Consider the following 20,293-nt stretch of genomic DNA (forward strand, 5'->3'; position numbering starts at 1 on the left):
GCAGCTATGGGCAGAGAAATGGCAGATGGAGTTTAACCCAGATAAATGTGAGATATTGCTCCTTGGTAGGGCAAATGCAAGGAGACAGAACACTGTTAAGGGCAAGATTCTTAACAGTGTTGCTGAACAGACAGATCTCGAGATCCAAGTTCATGTTCCCTTGAAAGAGGATACACAGGTCAATAAGGAGGTTAGGGAAACTTATGGAACGCTTGCTTTTATTAGTCGAGGCTTTGAGTTCAAAAGTCAAGAGGTTATGTTGCAACTTTATAAAGCTCTGGTTAGGGCACATCAGGTGTATTTCATACTATTCTGGTAGCCCCACTACAGGAAAGATCGTGAGGCTTTGGAGAGGGTGCAGAAGAGGTTTACCAGGATGCTGCCTGGTTTAGAGGGCATGTGTTATCATGAGAGGCTGGATAAATTTGGGTTGTTTTCTCTAGAGTACCAGAGGCTGAGGAAAGATCAGACAGAGGTTTATAAGATTATGAGAGGCATAGATGGAGTGGACAGGGAGTATTTGTTTCTCAGGGTTGAAATGTCTAATACCAGAGGGCATGCATTGAAGGTGAGAGGGGGTAGGTTCAAGGGAAATGTGAGGGGTAAGTTTTTTACTCAGAGATTCATGGATGCTTGGAATGTGCTGCCTAGTATGGTGGTAGAGGAAAATACATTAGAGGCTTCTAAGAGATGTTTCGATAGGCATATGGATGAAAGGAAGATGGAGGGATATGGACATTGTGTAGGTAGGAGGGATTAGCGTTTGGGTGTTTTTGATTTGCCTTTTAGCTGGTTCAGCACAACATTGTGGGCCAAACGGCCTGTTCCTGTGCTGTACTGTTCTATGTTTTACGATCATGGGGTAGGTCAAAAGGCTGGCATAACATCATGGCAGAAGGGCTATGTTCCACGTTCTATATTCTATGTTCTTATCTGACTTTAAGAATGGAATTAGTATAAAAATGGTGCTTAATTTAAGAGGTCAATCAATACAATTACAGTTATTGATTGGCAAACAATTGTTTGTTAATTTTCTCTTCCAGAGAAAGATTACAGAAACAGACTAATTGTAATTTTATTGCTTTATTTACAGGTGGGCATTCTTTTCAGCAAGAAGACATATCTTGTTCTGTTTGTTTGATTTGTGACTCAGCTGGATACGTTTACACCACATTCAATATAATAAAGATTCTACTTGGTTCTTATTTGGTTGTTACAGTAAAACATTCAAGTACAACAATGTATAAAAATTAGTATGAAATACTTAGTCACAAACAAGCAATGTACAGCTAGATAGCTATTTAATCTGAAATTCAAACTTGACATTTGCAATCGTATTTGTCCTTAAACACATGAAATCATATTGAAACAGTTCACAGACAATGTCATCTCTACAAAGTCAAGGTCTCATTTTGGTGGGAGGAAGTCAATAAATAAGCCGTGACAGTTAAAATCTTATAACAACATTATGACTAACAAAGAATCCTTTTACACTTTATAACAAATTAATAAAAAGTTAAAGAATCATTGAATCAATAGAAGACAATTAGGGTAATTGTTTTATACCAATTTTTCTTTTTATATTCCTGCTCATGCCTCTGCTTCATATTCTTCATATTCCCCCTAAAAAGGAAAAAAAAGTAGATGTACATTACCTTCCCAATAAGAATTTGTTTCTCACAATATATTGAAGGTCATCACATTTCATCTTGACTCATTTGTAATCATATGCAGTAACTACAGTTCATCCACAGCTGATATTTTCATCACTAAGTTTGAATTCACTCATCATAAATGCTGGGAACAGCATTAGCCTCTAAGTGTGACTTTTTTTTGCCCTCACAAGAATTTTTCACTTTGGCAGGCATTGTGGACCATCTCAAGTCAAGTTATGTTCATTATATACATGTATATAATGTATATAACCATATAATGTATATGGAAATGAGAGAATATTTCTCCGAACCAGGCTCTAAAGGACAGTAGTACTCATTAAGCACAATACACGATAACTTATGAAGAAGGTAAGGATAAAATCTACAGATGAATCACACAATAATAACAAACTAAAGTGCACTAATATTAAATATTGTAAGATACAGAACATTTTGAATACGATCTGGCAGGGAGTTCAGAAGTCTGGGGGAAAAAACCATTTCTCATCCTGACCATTCTTGTTCTTATGCATCATAGTCTCCTGCCTGATGGTAGAAAGTCAAAGAAGACGCTGGACAGATGGTGTGATCTTTGGTAATACTAAGGGCCCTGCGTATGCAGCGCTCCTGATAAATGTCCCCAGTGGATGGTAGGGAGACCCCTATGATCCCCTCAGCTGTTCTCACAGTCCTTTGTAGGGGCTTCTTTCTGGTCACCCTGAAATTTGGCTGCCCAAAGAAGTGCCAAACGCATGGAGACAGGAAGGTTTATGACTGGGGACAAACTCGTATCACTCTATCTTGGGTAACATAATTACTAACAAACTCTTTAAGAAGATGCCGCAATATTGGAAGGGTGACATGAAAGAAAGTTGAAGTTGCTTGTGTACTCAAACTCCTTGAACTTGACTTAGAACTGATGCCATTCATGTGTGACATTGAATTAGGTATTCTGACGTCCTGTGTGACTGAACAGGTTTATGTACATCACTTAGAAAAAAAGGCTGTACATAATGGACCCTCTCCAGGGAAAAAAATGTAGCTCATTACCTTTTGTATTATTTTGGTCCCAAGTAGAGAGGACAGCACTTTTGAAGGGTCTTTTAGCTTATTTTGCAAATTAAAAATAAACCTTTACACAATTAGATGATTATCAAAAACAAAATCTGATATTTTTGCTGTTTCTGAACTTTTGAACTTTTTGCTGTTGGACCCCGGCCATATTCCACTAAGATACAACACTGGGCATCACAGGAGGTTGTTCCTGCCTGTGGCCATTGAACTTTGCAGCTCCTTCCATGGAGGGTCAGACACCCTGAGCCAATAGGCTGGTCCTGGACTTATTTCTATCTGACCTAGTTTGCATTTTGTTGTTTGATTGTTTGTGGTTTTTGTATTGCTATATTTATGCTCTATTCTTGGTTGGTGCAGGCTGTAATGAAACCCAATTTCCCTCGGGATCAATAAAGTATATCTATCTATCTATTTACCTATTTACACTCAAAAGCCAATTAATTTCTGTACATCAAACCTTGAAGGGGATGAGCTACACCTGAACATATAAAATACACAGTGAAATTCTTGGATCATCCTTATGTGAATAAATTAATGCCAGTGACTTACAGTAGGGTGTACAAAAATTAGTTGGCATTTAACCAAATATATTCTTCACATTAATAATCCTCTACCTGCAGAATGAAATTAGTCAAGAGCTAATAAATATTAATTTTAGGAGATGGCTTTGAAGATAGCAGAATAAATAATTTATTTACCAAAAAAGTATGTGAAGCCCAAAGCTCGACAACATGGAGTAATCACAATAACACAGCTTAATTTTTTAAGAATTCTCATTGCAGCCTCCCTTATCTTGGTTCGACATTTTGATTTACCCATTGTTATATATATTACAGTGCATATTTTCAGCTTGATAAATACCTCAGAGTTAATTTGAATATATGTTTGGTATTCCTTTACTAAATGAAGAATTGGAAATCATGGTTAAATTTCTTACACCACAGTCAAAGCTGTAGAAGACTTTATTTTACCATGACTGATGAGTTGTATGTAATTCCAATTACTTCGTGCCATAAAATGCAGAAAAATGCATACCCTCTTCAGAGAAAAACAAATCACTTTTTTTTTTACTTGTGGCTCAGACTTTGTTGGTCTTCAGGGTTTTTGATGTTCATAGAGATAGACTCGGGGACAGGGAGGAGAGTTAGGATTGGTTTAGGGGTTAGGAACAGGGATGTGGGGAATTAGAGGACAGGCCTGAGTCTAAACCTCCACTCCGTGTTTGAAGGCCAGCAAAGTGGACGTGGACAAATGTCGGGCTGGCAGACGGGAAGCCATCAGCAGGTTCTAGGATCAGAGTTCCGTACGGGTAGGAGTTATGAGTGATGGTGACTTCCTAGGTACACGAATCATCAAAACTGGGGTTCGAGCCTCATCATCAGTGGGTCTAGAGTTCAAGGCCTGGAATTCAGATCCTCATCCAGAGTCCTCACTCATTGGCCATTCATGAGTGCTGGGTTGATACTGAAAACTGAAGCCAGAAGGTCCATCAGATGTCCAGATTGAAACCCAAAGGTCCAATGGGAGTCTGGAAGTTGAGCTCGATGGCCAGAGGCCCGAGTCTGTGAATCTTCGCAAGTCTGCTGGGGAAATCAAAGCACAATGGCTGCAAATCCATGAGTCTGCTGGAGGCCGAAAGCAGCCTCTCCTGGGGTTAGAGAACTGTGGATGTGCGTGGGTGGGTGGGTGGTTGAGAGGGAGGAATGGGGCTTGTTCTGCTGTTGTTAGTTGGTCACCTGGTATGTTCTATATTCATTTTTGTTCAGCTGAACATGGTGGGCATGCTATGTTGACAGCCAAATGTCTGGTGACACTTGCAGGCAGCCCCCAGCACATTCTTGGTTGTGTTGGTTGTTAACACCAATGGTACATTTGACTGTAGGTTTCAAGGTACATGTGATAGATAAATGTAAATCTGAACCTCAATCATCAGAACTTTAGAATCGTTAGTGGATTATCGGAGTTTTGCCATGGTTTGATCCTGTAATTTGCTGTGTTATTAAATGCCAAAAGATTCTAAATCAAAGTGAATTTAGTAAATGCTAAATGGTAGAGTACAAGTGAAAAGGAATAATGCTCATTCTGTACAAAAATCCAAATAAAAATATTTTATTTTATCAGCTAATATAATTAGTAATTTCAAATGTAAGATTCTGGATTTTTACTTCCATTACAGATCAACTAACAATCCTCCTATTGTTTTTAGACAATCCTTTCAATTCTTTCTGCTTCTGTTTCCTTTTCATTTTGTTCAAAGGCATCAATCAACCTTTCAGTTGCGTCAGTAGTATTTTTAATCCTGTTACAGAATATATCAAAGTCTGCAACATGCATCAATTTGTCATGAAGTATGACTCTCCTGGTGATATCTTAATTCCTTTGCTCATTTATTATTTTGCAAATTTTATCTTTTATCCTCATTTTAATGCCTGTCCATGCAACATTTTTTGTCTCATTAAATAAGCAAGCAAGCTTTCTTCAGCCATCTTCCAAATTCTTTGTTTGGGGATAGTATGCCAAGAGTAAATGTTTAAAAGTGCTGTTCCAGCCATCATGTTATGGGAGAGATTTGATTAACCAACTAGCTTTTCCCTGTCCATCAGTTTCATTTTTATCTACGCTTTATAAGGTTTGTCCATTGTCATCGATGAAGACCTCGACACCATTAGTACTTTTCAGGAGCTCGAGTTGCTAGCTCGACACAACCTGGCACGGATGGAAAGTGCGCCTGGGAGCGGCCCAACTGGATTCGAACTCAGGAACCTTTGTTCAGGAGTCCAGCGCTGATGTCACTGCGCCACCAGCTGGCCTCTATGATAGTGCCAAGACTAGGGCTTGATTTGGATTTAAGTGAGGGAGAGTTGCGCAGCGTCAGCCTCACTCTCTGTTCCAAATTCCCTTCTGGATCCAGTGGCAAGACAAGAGTCGAGACAGCTAGAGGTAGGACTAGGCGCAGTGGATGTCCAGGACAACTTCTGTGTCTTGTCCTGCTCTACACGTTCCACGACGCTTGCAGAGACCGCCTTCTTGACCATTGGACCTTCCATTGGTCTCGTCTACTCAATCCGCTGAAGTCTGTCTTCACTATGTTTTATACTTTTGCTCTCAATAGGCAATTGTACCTTTGAGTAACTGACTGGGGTAACGCATTGGGCAGATCGCTATTCCAGCGAGAATAAGCTGGAGTAATTGTGAAGTTTGGGCTTCATCAAAATGCCACCAGTTACTTTTTGATTTCAGGCATTTGTATTATTCCACAGACTAGAAGCCACGCAACAAGTACGGTGGGTAATGAGCATAGTGGGGTCCAGGGTGTCTGTGCGGGCAGGGGGGTGTAGAAGGGGGTGGTAAGAAAGGTACCTGAACTAGGCTGTCACTATAGTATTACATTAATAAAGAACTGGTGTAGTCTGAGCTTATTGTGAGTGGGGCTTATTCACTTTGTTGAAAAGCATTGTAGAGATAGACGATGGAAATTCCCACTGGGAATATCACTGCAGAATGTGTTTCAATTTGCTTTGTTTCTGACTGCAAAAACATTGCCGTTATGCTATCAGGAGACTCCAAGGCAATTGCTATTTGGTCCAGGAATGAAGATGTAGCGGTCAGGTACCAAGGTGACTAAGAGATGGTTTGTATGGGATGGCCAGCTTTTTATAAGTGCATGGCATATCCGGTGCAATAAGGGATATATGACAGATATTATTTCCATTTGTTTCCCCTTCTCTGTCTCCCTCTCCGACTCTACTTCCACCTTGCTCACCACAATTCCGTCATTATTCTCTCCATGGCTTCCCTCCTTTACCTTTCTGTATCATCTTGATCTCACTCACATTCTTTGTCTGCTCTCCTTTTTCTTCCTACTCTATCCTGCTGCACAGTAAAGAGGCTTTGAAAGCTGTCTTGGTGGGACATGGCACAGTCTGTGGTCTGAGTAATTCTAGCTGGGCTTGGTTGCCCTCACTATGAAAATTCCTCCATACAGATTCTGAAAGTACTTGTTGGAACAATACTATTTGCTTTTAAGTATATTCTCATTTAATTTTGCTAATAGTGATTGCTGTTGCTGTTCACCTTCAAATGCAAAATCCTGGCTGCAATTCTTGGCCAAAACTCTGACCTACTGTTTTCTTTGTCAGGAAAACTCAAAGTGAAGCAGAGTAAACTGTGAGGCTCTCCATTGGTCAGGATTGTATCCCAGCTGTCTATGTGATGTGCAAGCCAGGGCAGTACAATATGGAGAGTAAACTATGTAGCAGCCTCCCTATTGCCACACAGCTGATGAATCCAAAGGAACAGCAGAAGCCAGTACAGTTTGGCACCAGCAGCATTGCCAGTCAGTGTTGAATTTATCATAGGACCGCTTTGGGGACTCTAGCCCTGGATTTTTCCTTGGTGTTTATTCCCGAAGCCTTGTCTATGAATGGGTATAGCTGCAAGGCAGCCCCTCTGACAACCAAGTCCAGCTTTTGGTCTCCATGTGTAGCTTAGCTGTTTCTACTGACAGGAGAAGGATCAAAGAAGAGTTACTGATGCCTTAACACCAGTCGTTTTTGGCAGATGGGGCTAGTCAGCTGATCTAGGAGAAGGAAAACCCTGATCTCAAACCTCTGCTACTTTGTGGCTGTACCCACAGCAGGATTATAAAGTGTCAAATATGAAAATTGTCCATGAAAGGATAAGAGCGTATTCAAAGTAACAACAAAGCAGGTAGTTTGAAAAATAATCAAGAGAAAAATTGTTAAAAATTTAGAAAGGTTTGAGTTAATTAAGGAAAGCCTGTACAAATTTGTAAAAAGCCTTTTGTGTTTGACTGGATTGTTTATGATCAAAAGAATACAGTGTACATTATCCATATAGATTTTAAGAAAATCATTGAGAAAGAACTGCACAGAAGGCTGGAAGGGATTCAGAAATGATGAGGTACAGGTAATCCACTTGCACCAATCCATCATGGTAGAGAATCAAAGAAACTACTGGAACTGAGAAAGAATTTTGGACTATTAAAAATATTACAAACTTTCTTCTGGTTTCTGCATGAGGCAAAAATTCTGATCTCTTGCCCCAGACTAATGTAAATACAATTCTACCAGCAGCTTGCTGTGCTTAGCTGTCAACAGTAAATTAATTCACCTGAACAGAGTAACCAATCTTGCAATGATCTTCCCATAGGGAATTACCATATACCTTCAGGATTAGCAAGGCAAAAATATTCTGATCGATAGCAAGCTCAGTAAAGTAGCTCACATAAAATGCTGGCAGCATCTATGGAAATAAGTAACCAGTCAACATTTTGGGCCAAGACTCTTCAAAGTTGGAAAAGAAGGGAGAAGGTGCCAGAATAAAATAAGGTGAGGAGATGGGAAGGAGGATAGTAGCTGATTTTGTACAGGGCAAGCAATTTATCTTTAAAAATATGAGGCATCCCAGTTAATATGGGACTGTTGGCAACCTTAGCCCCAGGCAATATTGGATATTCTGCTGGAGTGATGGTAGACTTTCGCGCCATGCTGCCTTCATCTTATGAGAGACGGTGCACCACACGATCAAGTTTATCTGTGCTTGCTTATGCTGTTTCTATGCCTGATGTGAGAACCTACACACAGGATAGAAGCTTCCTTCACTGTGCTATCAGAATTTGGAACAGCCTTCCAGATGTTGTGGTTGGAAACATCTGCGACGATGGGGTCCAAGCCTTTAAGAGTCGAGTGCACAAACACCTATCATCTCTGTGAGGGAAGTCACATGCTTCTTCATAATCATGAAGGGGACCAGGATGGCAATGCTTGGTTGTTGGTAGGTAGGGTTAATACCTGACCTTCAAGAACACTTGTGAGTTATGTTCCGGCTGGACTTAGTCCTTAAACTGCTGGGGAACAGTGCAGAAAGAGCAGGTGCTGTTTTCTCCCGGTAGGGATTAGTTTTTAGTTCCAAGTGCAGCTGCCACGTTTTGTCACCCTGCAACCTTATCCTGCAATCTCTTTGAATTACGGAGGACAGCATGTGTATAAATGTCTCTCTCCAGCAGACTTCATCGTGATCATCATGACTCCAGTATTTCTACCAGTTCTTAATGTTTCTTAATTGTACATATGATTTTATGTGTTCTATTGCCCAGCAGCAATGAACCATCTGATTGGCCTATCAGAGTTCTCTTTGGGAACTAGTTGACGATCAGCATTTCTGATCTGGCTATTGTTCACGATTGCACTTATTAAAAAAAAATTTAAAAAGACCCAAAACTAACTTCACTGATTTGATTTGATGCAAACAACACAATTCATATTATGTTTTGATGTTTATGGGGCAAATAAGGAAAACCTTTAACAAAAAGCTTAAATATTGGTGGATTCTTTTGCTGGGTTACCTATGTGTGTCTATAGTCTAACCAGGCCTGTCCACCAGCATACTCCTTTATCCAGATTTTCACCACAGGATTTTTGCTCCCAGGTGCAGTTCCAGATAAAGGAACAATAGATAATTACTAATGCCAGGAAGAAGGTACAGAATCAGAATCAGGTTTATTATCACAGACACATATCATGAAAATTCTTGCTTTGTGGCAGCAGCACAGTGCAATGCATAAAATCAATATGTTACAATAAGAAGTATATGAAAAATAAATAAAGTGCAAATAGGAGAAGACAATAGTGGAGTAGTAATTATGGATTCATCGATCATTCAGAATACTGATGGCAGAGGGGAAGAAACTGTTCCTAAAATATTGAGTGTGCGTCTTCCGGCTCCTGTACCTGCTCCCAGATGTCAGTAATGAAAAGAAGACATGTAGTAGATGGGAGGGTCCTTAATGATGGATGCTGCCTTCTTAAAGCACCTTTTGAAGGTGTCCTTGACGGTGGAAGGCTTATGCCAATGATGGAGCTGGCTGAGTCTACAACGGTGCATTGGAGCCTCCATTCCATGTGGTGGCACAAGCAGTCAGAACGCTCTCCATGCTACAGTACATTTGCAGAAATTTACTAGAATCTTTGGTGACATACCAAATCTCAAACTTCGAATGAAGTATCGCTGCTGTCATCTTTTCTTCATGTTTGCATCGATACATTGGGCCCAGGATAGACCCTCTGAGATGTGGGCACATGGGAACTTGAAGCTGCTCAACGTTTTCACTGCTGAGTACTCAATAAGGATTGATGTGCATCTCCCAACTTCCCCTTCTTGAAGTCTACAATCAATTCCTTCGTATCAGTGACATTGAGTACAAGGCTTTTGTAGCGATACCACTCATGAGCCTGAAGCCTAAAGACCCACACTTAATGTTTAAGAAACAATTTCTTCCTCTTTACCATTAGATTTCTCACCAGACCATGAACACCTCACTATTCCTTGTATACAGTATTTATTTTTTTAATTCTAAGTGATAGTTTTTTATGTTTTACGCTGTACTGCTGCCACAAAACAACACATTTTATGGCATATGTCATGATAATAAATCTGACCCTGATTCTGATTAATGTATTTAATAGAAGACTAGTATGTTCATAATGTGCCAAAGGGAACTAGGAGTATTACAGAGCTTCAGAATACAAATGGCATTGTAGCAGAGAATAAAAGCTTCACTGGGATGAATGCATTTTCATTATCTTGATTTTTAAAAATACTCTTCTTACAACGTTTTGATATACATTGGCTATTATGTGGTATGAATAGAGACTTTTGTTCTTTTGCTTCTTTTTCAATTTGTTGCATTCACTACTCTGCCAGGGTTGGACAAAATACTGATGGGCCTTGTATGTCAAGTTTTCAGTATTTGGCACAGAGATTTAAAGGGCGGCAGCAAGACAGCAGATATATGGCCCTATAGAATTAAGTACATGTGCATGGAGAAAGGAGAGGATAATATTTGAATTCTTCTTTAAACTTGCTTTGAATAATAAATGAAGATCTTTAATTAACAAAGTAATATTAGTCCACTTGAAACTGAGATAAAGCCATTTTTAGTTCTATTCTCTATTACCCATCAGTGATTTTAACAGACATCTGTGCATGTTGGCCTATCCTAGGCTGGTGGGTCCTGGGAGGCATGAGGGCCACTGAGGCACACGCCTGGAGTTAGGGGTCTTATCATCGGCTACTCCGGGGTTCAAAACCAAAGACCAAAACCCAAACAACTGGAAATCCGGAAGTCGAGGTTTGGTTACTGGAGACTAGAGGCCCATCCTGGAGTTGGAGGACCGTCCATGTTTTGGATGGGAGAGAGGAAAGGGGCCTATTTTGCTTGTTGTCTTCTCTTTTACAGTGCTTTGTGTTTTTCTGCTGAATGTTGTGAGCATGCTACAGTGGCACCGGGATGTGTAGCAACATTTGCAGCCTGTGCCCAGAACAGCCTTAAGCGTCTTGGTTGTAAATGCAACCAACATATTTCACTGAATGTTTCGATGTATGTGCATGCGATAACAAAATCTGAATCTGAAAGAACATGTTGCTGCATCTCAAAGTTTTCAATTCTGCTATAACATAATCATACTGTGGCAAGCAAATAACACAACAAAAACAGCAGTTTGATCTTCATCTCCAATTTTCTTCAGAATTGACGCTGAATAGCAATTTAATGATAAACCATCATCTGAAGAACAAAGATACTGCAGAAGCTGGAATCTGGAACAAACAAAAGAACACTGGAAGAATTCACTGGGCCAAGCATCAGTGGAAACAAAAGGAGTAACCCAATATTTGGGACAAGGATCCTACTTCAGGTCTGATGACAGGTCCTAATGCAGGGTCTTGATCCAAAATGTTGACTTATACCTTTTGCCTGCATGGAATTTGCTTGAGCTGCTGAATTCTTTCAGCATCCTGTTTTTTTGTCCAATTAACACAATTTTGATTCTTCCTGAAAATACTGTATGTCAGTTGCAACTAAGAAAGCTGCTCTTCTTACAGTGCTTGTTACTTGCCAGTGCCGTTCATCAAAATGTAACAAATCACTATATTTCAGGAAAACACAGAGTATACCACTGTAATTTTAAAACCTTGTACACCATAATTATTGATATCAGAAAATATGTTTGGCAATACAAAGGAGATGAAATCCAGAAAGAAGATTATTGGCTGTCAGCACTTGATATTTTATGCTAGCATTTGTAATTGCACTGCTGTGAGAAGTAGAAGTGACTGATGCAGTTGTTTGTTTCATGGCACATTTATCCAGTTCCGATTGATAATATTATTAATGTCAGTATTCTACCCTTGTTTAAAATGACAATGCCTATTTTAAGAAAATTTATACCTGAACTTTACTTTCCTGAGTTTCAAACCATGTTTGTAATTCAATTTGGAAATAACATTAATTGCAGACACATAAGGTAATCCTAGTATAAAGATCAATTCTCCAACAATTTGAAACACGTGAACATGCAAAAAAAATGTAGGTTCAACTGAGTAAATCACTGGTCTCACTTCACTGGCCTGGTGTGTTCTTCCATTGAATAATCTGTGGTATATTATCCTCAGAGGAAGATGCCTGAGGTAGTACAAAATACCAAATGGCAGTCACAACTTGAAACGTATTTGCTAAATGTGCCATTTAGAAGTAGAAGTTAGGGCAGTGGGATGCTCCTCCTGCAAGATGTGGGGCGGGGGGGGGGGGGAGTCGGGGAACCTCACGGTTTCCCTGATCACTATATCTGTGGGAAGTGCACCCAAATGCAGCTCCTGCCAAACCGGGTGAAGGAACTGGAGCTGGAGTTGAATGTACTCAGGATCACCTAGGAGGCCGAAAACCTCATAAATGAGACTTCTACTGAAATGACCACACTCAGGATACGGGTTTCAGATAGGTGGGTGACCACCAGTAAAAGGAAGGGGAATAGGTAGTCAGTGCAGAGTTGCCGTGTGGCTATTACCTTCACTAACAGGTACACCATTCAGATACTCTTGAGGGGGATGTCCTTTCAGGGACTAGCAGCAGTAGTCAGGTCTCTAGCACTATGACTGGCTGTGAGGCTGAGATGGTGGGGTCCGACAGGGAAATAGTGGTAGCAGGCTTAGGAGTGAGGAAGGCAGCCAGGAGATTCCATGATCACAGAAGAGGCATCAGGATGGTGTGTTGCCTTCTGGGTGCCAGGGTCGAGATTGTTTCTGAGTGGCTGCAGAAATTTCTCAAGGGGAGGTTGAACAGCCAGAGGTCACTGTACACGTTAAAACAAAAGGCTTAGGTAGAACAACGGATGATGTCCTGTAGCATGATTATAGGGAGTTAGGTGACTAGTTAAGAAACACAAGGCCTTCGAGGGTAGTGATCTCCAGATTACTCCTGGTGCCCCATGCTACTGACGTCAGAAATAGATTGATAAACCAGATTGGCTTTGTGAAATGGCCAATTGGAGGGACTGGAAGCCTGAGAAGATGTAGTTTCACTAAGGTTCGCTGATCGAGAAGAAAAGGCACCGACTACAGCTTTGAGCAGCAGCCAATCAATGTTCGGGATTGATTGACAAGAACAAATTAAAGTAAGGCAGGGGCAGGCAGGGCGGTCATCATCGCAGTGGTCATCATTGGAGAGGACAGAGTTAAGAGTGGAGATTTTGAGGCTTTAGCTCTTCGAGGGTTTAGTGAAGAGAGGCTTCAGTCACAAAGAAGATTATAAAAAAGGCTGTAGGTAGAGTCTTTGACTCCCTTCTTTACATTTGCTCAGTTAGAACAGAAGAGATGCCAGGCGGGATAGTGGAACGCTGCTCGCGGTATTGGAGAAGGCTGAGAGACCTCAAGTGTCTCTGACAACTACACCTGTGAGAAGTGCATCCAGCTGCAGCTTCTAACACTCCATGTTAAAGAGTTGGAGCTGGAACTGGATGAAATCCGGATCATTCAGGAGGCTGAGGGTGTGATAGATAGGGCATACAGAGAGGTAGTTACACCCAAGATGCAGGACCAAGGAAACTGGTGACAGTCAGGAAGGGGAAAGGGGTTAAACAGCCACTGCAGAGTGCCCTTGTGGCCATCCCCTCAACCACAGGTATATCACTTTGGGGGAGATGACCTAGCAAAGGAAAGTTACAGTGGTCAGGTCTCTGACACTGTCTGACTCTGTAATTCAGAAGAGAAAGGGAGAGAAGAGGCAAGCTGTGGTGATAGGGGATTCATCAGTTAGGGATACAGAAAGGAGGTTCTGTGGTTGAGAATGAGATTCCTGGATGGTATATTGCCTCCCAAGTGCCGGGGGCCAGAACATCTCGCTTGCGTCCTCAGCATTCTTAAGAGGTCATTGTCCATTTAGGTACCAATGACATAGGTAGGAAGGGTGATGGGGTTCTGCAAAGTGAGTTCAAGGAGCTAAGTACTAAAAGGGCAGGGCTTCCAGGGCTGTGATCTCGGGACTGCTACCCATGACATGTGCTAGTGCAGCCAGAAATAGGAAAATTATACTGTTTAAAATGTGGCTCAGGAGTTGGTGTAGAAGGGAGGGCATAAGGTTTTTGGATCATTGGGCTCTCTTCCAGGGAAGGTGAGACCTGTACAGAAGAGACGGTTTGCACCTGAACTTTAAGGGGACTAATATCTTAGAGAGAAGGTATGCTAGTGCTGCATAGTGGGGTTTAAACTAGAGTTGCAGGGGGATGGGAACCAGAGTGCCAGAACAGTCAGCAGAATGGTTCTGCCGACAGTTGATGGGAAGACCTTAGACAAAGTCAGGAATCATGTTGCGACTAGTGCACTAAGCTGTGTACATTTCAATGCAAGAAGTATTGTAGGAAAGGCTGATGAGCTCAGAGCATGAATCCATAAATGGAATTATGACATTGTAGCCATTAGTGAGACTTGGTTGCAGGAGGGTCAGGACTGGCAGCTCAATATTCCGGGATCCATTGATTTAGATGCAACAGAATGGGAAGGAGGGGTGGAATTACCAGTCAGGGAAAATGTCACGGCAATGTTCAGTCAGTACAGACTAAAGAACTTGTCTAGTGAGAAGTTATGGGTGGAACTGAGAAATAAAAATTGTATGACAATGTTAATGGAGCTATATTACAGGCCACTGAACAGTTAGACCATAAGACCATAAGACAAAGGAGCAGAAGTCGACCATTCGGCCCATCGAGTCTGCTCCGCCATTTTATCATGAGCTGATTCATTTTCCCATTTAGTCCCACTCCCCTGTCTTCTCACCATAACCTTTGATGCCCTGGCTACTCAGATACCTATCAATCTCTGCCTTAAATACACCCAATGACTTGGCCTCCACTGCCGCCCGTGGCAACAAGTTCCACAGATTCACCACCCTTTGGATTGGGCAATTAGAAGAACAATTTTGTAGTGAGATCGCAGCAGAGTGGTGCAAAAAAACACAAGATAGGTGATTTTAACTTTGAAATATTGACTGCGACTCCCTTTCTGTAAAAGGACTAGATGGGATAGAGTTTGTCAAATGTGTTCAGGAAAGCTTCCTCAATCAGTTTGTAGATGTCTCAATGAGAGAGTGTGATACTTAGTCTGCTGTTAGGGAATGAGACAGGGGAAGTGACAGAAGTTTGTGTAGGAACACTGTGCACCTAGCGATCATAATGCAAGTAGTTTCAAATTAAATATGCAAAAAGATTGGTCTGGTCCCCAGGCTGAGATTCTAAATCAGACAAAGACCAATGTTGATAATATCAGAACTAAGCTGGCATGGGTGGATTGGGACAGATTGTTTTCTGGCAAGGGTGCACTTGGTAAGTGGGAGGTCTTCAAAGTGAAATTTTGACAGTACAAAGCTTGTATGTGCGTGTCAGAATAAAAGGTAAAGATAACAATTGTAGAGACCCTTGGTTTTCAAGAGATATGGAGGCCCTGGTTGGGAGAAAAAAGGAGGTGCATAGCAGGTGTAGGCAAGTAGAGACAAATGAGGTGCTTATGGAGTATAAGAAATGCAAGAGAACACTTAAGAAAGAAATCATGAGGGCTAAAGGAAGCATGAGTTTGCCTTAGTGGACAATGTGAAGGAGAATCCTAAGGAATTCTACAGATATGTTAAGAGCACAAGGATTGCAAGGGACAAAATTGGTCCTCTGGAAGATCAGAATGGTAATCTAAGTGTGGAGCCAAAAGAGATGGGGAGATCTTAATTTCTTGTTTGCATCTGTATTTACTCAGGAGACGGACACAGAGTCTATATAAGTGAGGCAAAGTGGCATTGACTTCATGAACCCTATGCAGATTACATAGGAGGTGGTGTTTGCTGTTCTGAGGTAACTCAGGGTAGATAAATCCCCAGGGTCTGACAAGGTGTTCCCTCGGACCCTACAGAAGGCAAGTGCAGAAATTCTTGGGGCCCTAGCAGAGATCCTTAATTCATCCTTAGTGACAGAAGAGATACCAGAGGATTGGAGGATAGCTAAGGTTGTTCCACTGTTTAAGAAAGGCTCTAAGAATAAACCAGGAAATTATAGGCCGGTGAGCCTGACATCAGTAGTGGGAAAGTTATTTGAAGGTATTAAAGGGACTGGATATATAATTATTTGGATAGAAATGGACTGATTAAGGATAGTCAACATGACTTTGTGCCTAACCAATCTTACAGAGTTTTTTGAGGAAGTTTCCAGGAAAGTGGATGAAGGCAAGGCAGCAGATGTTGTTTACATGGATCTTAGCAAGGCATTTAACAAGATCCCACATGGGAGGTTGGTCAAGAAGGTTCAGTGGCTTGGCATTCAAAACGAGGTTGAAAACTGGATTAAACATTGGCTTTGTGGACGAAGTCAGAGAGTGGTAGTAGATAGTTGCCTCTTTGACGGGAGGCCTGTGACAAGTGAAATGTCACAGGGATCAGTGCTGGGTCTGTTGTTGTTCGTCATCTATATCAGTGATCTGGATTATAATGGGGTTAAATGGATCAGCAAATTTGCTGATGCCACCAAGATTAAGGGTGTAGTGGACAATGAGGAAAGCTATCATGGCTTGCAGAGGGATCTGGATCAGCTGGAAAAATGGGCTAAAAAATGGCAGATGGAATTTAATGCAGGCAAGTGCGATGTGTGGCACTTTGGTAGGACCAAGCAGGATACGTCTTACACAGTGAATGGTAGGGCAGTGAAGAGTGTGGTAGAACAAAGGAATCTGGGAATACAGGTCCATAATTTGATGAAAGTGGTGTCACAGGTAGATAGGTTTGTAGAGAAAGCTTTAGGTGCAATAGCCTTCATAAATCAAAATATTCAGTAAAGGAGACAGGATTGAAGTTGTATAAGATGTTGGTGAGGCCAGTTTTAGTCATGCACCTACCGGAAAGATGTAAATAAGTTTGAAAAAGTACAGGAAAAATTTACAAGAAAGTTGCTGGGTCTGGAGGATGACAGCATAAGGAATGGTTGAATAGGTTAGGACTTTATTCCTTAGAATGTAGAAGATTGAGAGGAGATATGATAGTGGTATACAAAATTATGAGGGGTATAGATAGGGTAAATGCAAGCAGGTCTTTTCCACTGAGGTTGTTTGGGACTACAATAAGAGGTTACAGGTTAAGGGTGAAAGATGAAAAGTTTAAGGGAACATAAGGGGAAACTTCTTCATGCAGAGGGTCATGAGAGCGTAGAAAGAGCTGCCAGCACAAATGATGCCTTTGAGTTCAACTTCAACGTTTAAGCAAAGTTTGGATAGGTATATGGATGGAACCTATCCATCCACCCGGTGCAGGTTAATGGAGTAGGCAGTTTAAGGGTTTTGACATGGATTAGATGGGCCAAAGGGCCTGTTTTTATACTGTACTTTTCTTTGATTCTGAATTGTGACTGAGGAGCTGGTAGAGGGAGCAGCGATACAGGTTTCTGGACCATTTGGGATCTCCTCTGTGGTAGAGGTGACCAGTACCAGAGGTCCGGGTTGCTCTTGAACCAGGGAAGGACCGAAAGCATTGCAGGGAATTTATTAGTGCTACTTTGGAGAGTTTAAACTGATCAGTGGGTGGGGAGAAGGGAGGGCAGGAACTCAGAGAAATTCCTTGGTTAAAGCAGTAGCCAGAGAGAGCAAGTTTAGTAATCAGGATAGCCAGAGACACAGTAAAGGCAAAGAATACTCAGTTAAACTGCATTTATTTCAATGTCAAGATTTAGTGGTAAGGGAGACTAACTCAGAGTGTGGATTGGCTCTGAGATGTTGCAGCCATAACAGAAACATGGTTAAGTGAAGGGCAGGACTGCTAGCTCAGTACTCCAGGATACAGATGATACAGGCATGACGGAGGTACAGGTAAACAAAGGGGGCAGGGTTTGTTTGTGGTCAGTTTGATAAATAGGACATAACAGTATTACTTAGGTGACATTCTTTGGGCATTGTCCGGTGAGTCCATATGGAGAGAACTTGGAAACTTGAAGGGGAGGGTGGGGGCAGGTACCCTTCCCCTCTAGTACATCCCTATTAGAGAAGGAGCTTGAGGAGAAGGCGTGTCAAGAAATTGCTCTCAGTTGTAAGAGCATTATATTAGTAGGAAACTTTAATTTCTCCTATGTTGACTGTGCCACAAAGAGTGTTGAGTGCCTAGATAAGGCAGATTGGTGAAGTGAGCCCAGGAAAGTTTCCTGAGGTAATATGTAAAGGGCCCTACTTGGGAGAGTGCAATACTGGACTTCATCTTAGGAAATGAGTCAAAGCAAATAGCTAAGGAGTATTTTGGCTCTACTGACCTTAATTCTGTAAATTTTAAGATAGTGATGAAAAAGGATAAAAAAAAAAAGAGGTCCATGTTAGGATCAGAAGCTAGAGCAGGGTTAATTTTGGAATAATTACCTAGCATTTAGCAGAAGTTGATTGGAAGAGTCTGCTTTAAAGGAAAGGATGTCAAATAGGAGGATTTTCTTGTTCTGAATGAATTAGTGACTGTATGATATCCTAAAGAATTCAATGAACTGAGCTGTGAGAATGCAGATACAGCAGGGGCAGCCATCACCAGGGCCCCAAGGGCCCGAGAGCAGAAAATGAACCTGTGCTCAACTCCATTATTCCATGGAAAAGAGTACAGTCGATGTTTCAGACCAAGACCCTTCAGCAGGACTGGAGATGGAAAAGATGAGGAGTAGAGTTAAAAGCTGGGGGGAGGGGATGGAGAAACACAAGGTGATCGGTGAATCTGGGATGGGGAGGAATGAAGTAAAGAGCTGGGAATTTGGTTGGTGAAAGAGATACAGGGCTGGAGAAAGGGAATCTAATAAAAGAGGACACAGGCCCTGAAGCACCAGAGATGGGCATGCAAGGAAATAGGGCGAGAGAGGGAAAAGGGGATGGTGAATGGTGAAGGTGGGGGGGGGGCGCTACTACCAGAAGTTCGAGAAATCGATGTTCATGCCATCAGGTTAAAGCCCTCCAACCTTATATCTCTTTAACCTTGCTTAAGTCTGCTTATGTACATCTAATATTGCTAGCTTTAGTTTCATAAGTTTAATCGTTTCAAGATTATATGTTTTGCTAGTTGCTAATAAAGGATCGAATACATCTCCTTGACTTTTTGAAACATTATTATTGGATTGATTGGAAGGTGCATCATACATGATAAATACCCATGCGGTCATCTGCAGCAGCATTAGTTTGTTTGAATAGCCCCTACAGAAGTGTAACTAAAAGGAGATGAATGAGAACAGCGGAAAGAGAATAAAAATGGTGGAACTGTGTGTTAATAAGATCACTGCAGTTGCTGAAACTTTGAAATAAAAGCAAAATTGTTGGAAATACCAAATAATGCGAGAAAGAAAAAAAGACTGATTTAACATTGTAAGTACTTCCAGATGAGGCACTAATTCACTTGCACACAAATCTTTCATTTTACAGTATTGCAGTAGGAACTCATGACATTGTTTCATCCATGGTGGATAAACCAAACAAAGACAGGGTGACTGATTTGCAGAACACTTTCCTTCAATCCACACAGTCAACCCTGTGTTTCCCACTGTTTTATTTCTCCATCCCACTCTCACTCTGATCTCCATCTGTGGTCACTTAGGCCATTTCACTGAAGTTTGAGGAACTACTTCTGACCAGGCATATTTCAGCCCCGAATCTTAATAGTTTTTAAATGTTTCTGTATGTCAGTTAAATAGTGTTAAAAGCCAAACATTCCAGAATGGGGCCTTAGGACTAAGTCATCTGAGGCCTCATCACACTGAGCTGTGGACTGCAGACAAAGAAGAGGTAGAATGAGTGTAGAGAGAAATGTAAATGATTGGAGGCCAGATGGGTAGTATAGGTGTTAGTTCCAAATGGCAGACTGGGTCCAGGACTGATCATTTTAAATACAAAAATTAGAAATTTAGAATGCTAGATCACATGAATAAAAATGGGCTAAGCAGCCCCTGAAGCTCACTGTGAGAGTTGCACGGTGAATTTCATGCTAGGAAGAATAATGTCAAGGCATTATGTGATTGATCTCGCTGTAGGGTCATGCATTAGCCACACAAATATTTCATCTTCGTCCTCTAGGATACTTGAATGTCTTTCTTAAAAATGTCTGGCAAGACAGTGTTGAAAATGATTCATTCATTCCTATTCAATTTACTTAAAGAATTTTAATTGGAGTGTAAGCAAAGGGAATGTTGCAATCTGTTATTTAGGATTACTTTCATTCCTTTGGTTTAAAA

General features: G+C 41.2%; 1 protein-coding gene across 1 annotated transcript in view; it reads right to left on the reverse strand.

Annotated features, from left to right (window-relative positions):
- Positions 1-1,590: 1,590 nt before the first annotated feature.
- Positions 1,591-20,293, reverse strand: part of sncb (synuclein, beta) — a 100,779-nt gene continuing 82,076 nt past the window's right edge. Inside the window, exon 5 of the mRNA XM_072264605.1 lies at positions 1,591-1,623. Coding sequence (XP_072120706.1) covers positions 1,591-1,623 — 33 coding nt within the window. The remainder of the gene's footprint in view (positions 1,624-20,293) is intronic.

This window comes from Mobula birostris, chromosome 7 (assembly GCF_030028105.1).
Source record: "Mobula birostris isolate sMobBir1 chromosome 7, sMobBir1.hap1, whole genome shotgun sequence".
NCBI classification, from domain to species: Eukaryota; Metazoa; Chordata; class Chondrichthyes; order Myliobatiformes; family Myliobatidae; genus Mobula; species Mobula birostris.